This window comes from Micropterus dolomieu, linkage group LG20 (assembly GCF_021292245.1).
Source record: "Micropterus dolomieu isolate WLL.071019.BEF.003 ecotype Adirondacks linkage group LG20, ASM2129224v1, whole genome shotgun sequence".
NCBI classification, from domain to species: domain Eukaryota; kingdom Metazoa; phylum Chordata; class Actinopteri; order Centrarchiformes; family Centrarchidae; genus Micropterus; species Micropterus dolomieu.
Genome location: NC_060169.1, coordinates 16,365,631 through 16,368,344, shown reverse-complemented (window position 1 = coordinate 16,368,344; position 2,714 = coordinate 16,365,631). Strand labels below are relative to the sequence as shown.

Here is a 2,714-nt window from a genome sequence, read left to right as displayed (position 1 = left end):
CTCACTTACTGTATGTCTTTAGGGTACGTTATGTCAGGATAGTACACAGCTAAAATGTCTTTTTTTTTTTTTTTTTTTTTTTTTTTTTTTGTATTTGTTTTTTAGCTTCTTCTGGTTCAGACTCTCCAGACCAGGCGTTGGAGGCTGAGGAGATAGTCAAGCAGCTGGACATAGAGCAGGCTGTGGAGATGCCCACAAGCACAGCCACATCCACACAGGAGCTGTGTGCCACCACTAACTTCTACTCTAGTGTATCACAGCTGCCACCTCTGCGACCTCCCCACATCCCCGAGGGGTCTCCCACAGCGGTGGAGGGAGAGCTCGTTGCTGATGCTGACCTTCCGCCCCTCACAGGTAGATACTGCAGCTAAGATCTCACGGATCTGAAACCATGTTTTATTTCATTTTAAGGTAATAATAAAGTAAATGAAAACTGTTGGCTCATCATATCTTGCTATTTCGTTCCTGTTTCTCATGTTGTTCTTATTGTGGTCCGAGCTCCAGGCTCCAGTCCAGATATGGCATATGTGGACTCACCTCCCACCGCAGTACCACCAGAGGCATCCTATGAGGAAGACTGGGAAGTCTTTGACCCGTGAGTACAGGGCTGCAGTCATATAAAGCTTAGTCCTATAACCAGATCCCATTTAACAGAAGTTACAATAAAACCAGAGTGCCAATATTTGTAAAGCACGGATTTGTGGGATAGCTTGACCAAGACACTGTGCTGTGAGGTAGGGGTGAGGCAAAAGTTGAAAGTTGGGTTACTTCCTGCAAATAGGGGCATTTTTGGTAGCAGGGTTATTCGATTCGACCAGGTCAAACTAAAATCCTCCAAACTTAACACCCTGACATAAAACAATGCGACAATGCCAGCAGCAGAACAAAGTGTGACCTACCTGTTAATGTTTCCAGTTTAACAAAATAAACAGGGCATTTTTCAATGACAGCAGACTATTAATTGCTAACGATGAGTCGGGGTACATTTTTAAAAACGTTTCTCACATCAACAATGACCAGCACATTGTTAATTTATAACTGATAAACTCTACTGTAAAGCCCTGTGTCCGTATTCTTAGCATGTGCAGTACTTTGGTACAGAATCCAAGCTATTATTGTTTTTATTGAGTAAAAAAACATTTGGTATTCTGGCTTGGGACACTCTTAAATAATAGCTGACAAAATAGTTGTAGTCCTCACAGACTGGTCTCTTGTGCCTGTGTGAACTTCTAATGTACTGATTTTCAAATCCAGATGTCCTGATATCCTAAATTTTCAATTCAATTTTATTTATATAGCGCCAAATCACAACAACCGTTATCTCACAGCGCTTTTCATAAAAGAGCAGGTCTAGACCATACTCTGTGATGTTATTTGCAGAAGCCCAACAATTCCCACCAAGAGCAAGCACTAGGCGACAGAGGCAAGGAAAAACTTCCTTTTAAGAGGCAGAAACCTCAAGCAGAACCATGGCTCAGGGTGGGCAGCGACCGGTTGGGGGTGAAGGAGAGAGAGAGGGAGGACAATAGGGGAACAGAGAGAAAGAGAGAGGGATGGAAGGAGAGAGAGAGAGAGAGGGGAGGGAGGCAGCCTACACAATATACACACACAGAGGTACAGACAGTAAAGGTGATGTTGCTATAGACTAAATGAAAAATGGTACAGATATTTAAAGTAGTGTTGATAATCAATGATTATAATAACAATAATAACAATAGGACTAGTAACAATAGTTGTTGTAGCAGAGGGTGTCGAGCAGGAACACGGGGGCAGCAGGCGACCCGCAACCACAGATCCAGACTCCACAGCTCCAGAGCCAGAAACACCTGCAGGAAGTGATAGGAGAAGAGAGGAGAGGGACGAGAAAGCACAAAACTACCGGAAAGGGGAGAAGTTGAGTTAGTAACATGCAATAATGGGATGAGGTTGTATACAGAGGGAGAGAAAGTAGAGGAGAGAGGAGCTCAGTGCATCATGGGAAGTCCCCCGGCAGTGTAGGCCTATAGCAGCATAACTAAGGGATGGTTCAGGACTCACCTGAGCCAGCCCTAACTATAAGCTTTATCAAAGAGGAAAGTCTTAACTACTCTTAAATGTGGAGATGGTGTCTGCCTCCTGAACCCAAACTGGAACCTGGTTCCACAGGAGAGGAGCTTGATAGCTGAACGCTCTGGCTCCCATTCTACTTTTGGAGACTCTAGGAACCACAAGTAACCCTGCATTCTGGGAGCGCAGTGCTCTGGTGGGGTAGTAAGGTACTATGAGCTCTTTAAGATAAGATGGTGCCTGACCATTAAGAGCTTTGTAGGTAAGAAGAATGATTTTAAATTCTATTCTGGATTTTACTGGAATCAATGTAGAGAAGCTAAGACAGGAGAAATGTGATCTCTTTTCCTGGTTCTTGTCAGAACACGTGCTGCAGCATTCTGGATCAGCTGAAAAGTCTTAATGGACTTTTTCGAGCAGCCTGATAATAAAGAATTGCAGTAATCCAGCCTAGCAGTAACAAATGCATGGACTAGTTTTTCTGCATAATTTTTAGACAGGATATTTCTGATTTTCGCAATATTCCGTTGGTGAAAAAAGGCGGTCCTTGAAATTTGCTTAATGTGAGACTTAAACGACATGTCCTGATCAAAGATAACTCCAAGATTCCTCACGGTGGTGCTGGAGGCCAGGGCGATGCCATCAAGGGAAACTATATCTTTAGATAA

The 2,714-nt window shown here is 43.4% G+C and overlaps 1 protein-coding gene across 4 annotated transcripts in view; it reads left to right on the top strand.

Annotated features, from left to right (window-relative positions):
- ctdspl2b (CTD (carboxy-terminal domain, RNA polymerase II, polypeptide A) small phosphatase like 2b) overlaps window positions 1–2,714 on the top strand; it is a 17,663-nt gene that overhangs the window by 7,515 nt on the left and 7,434 nt on the right. For 3 of the 4 annotated variants that reach the window (XM_046032660.1, XM_046032658.1, XM_046032659.1), the window contains exons 5-6: window positions 106–354; window positions 499–595. In XM_046032660.1, coding sequence (XP_045888616.1) covers window positions 106–354; window positions 499–595 — 346 coding nt within the window. The remainder of the gene's footprint in view (window positions 1–105; window positions 355–498; window positions 596–2,714) is intronic. The other variant, XM_046032661.1, reaches the window with a different exon arrangement.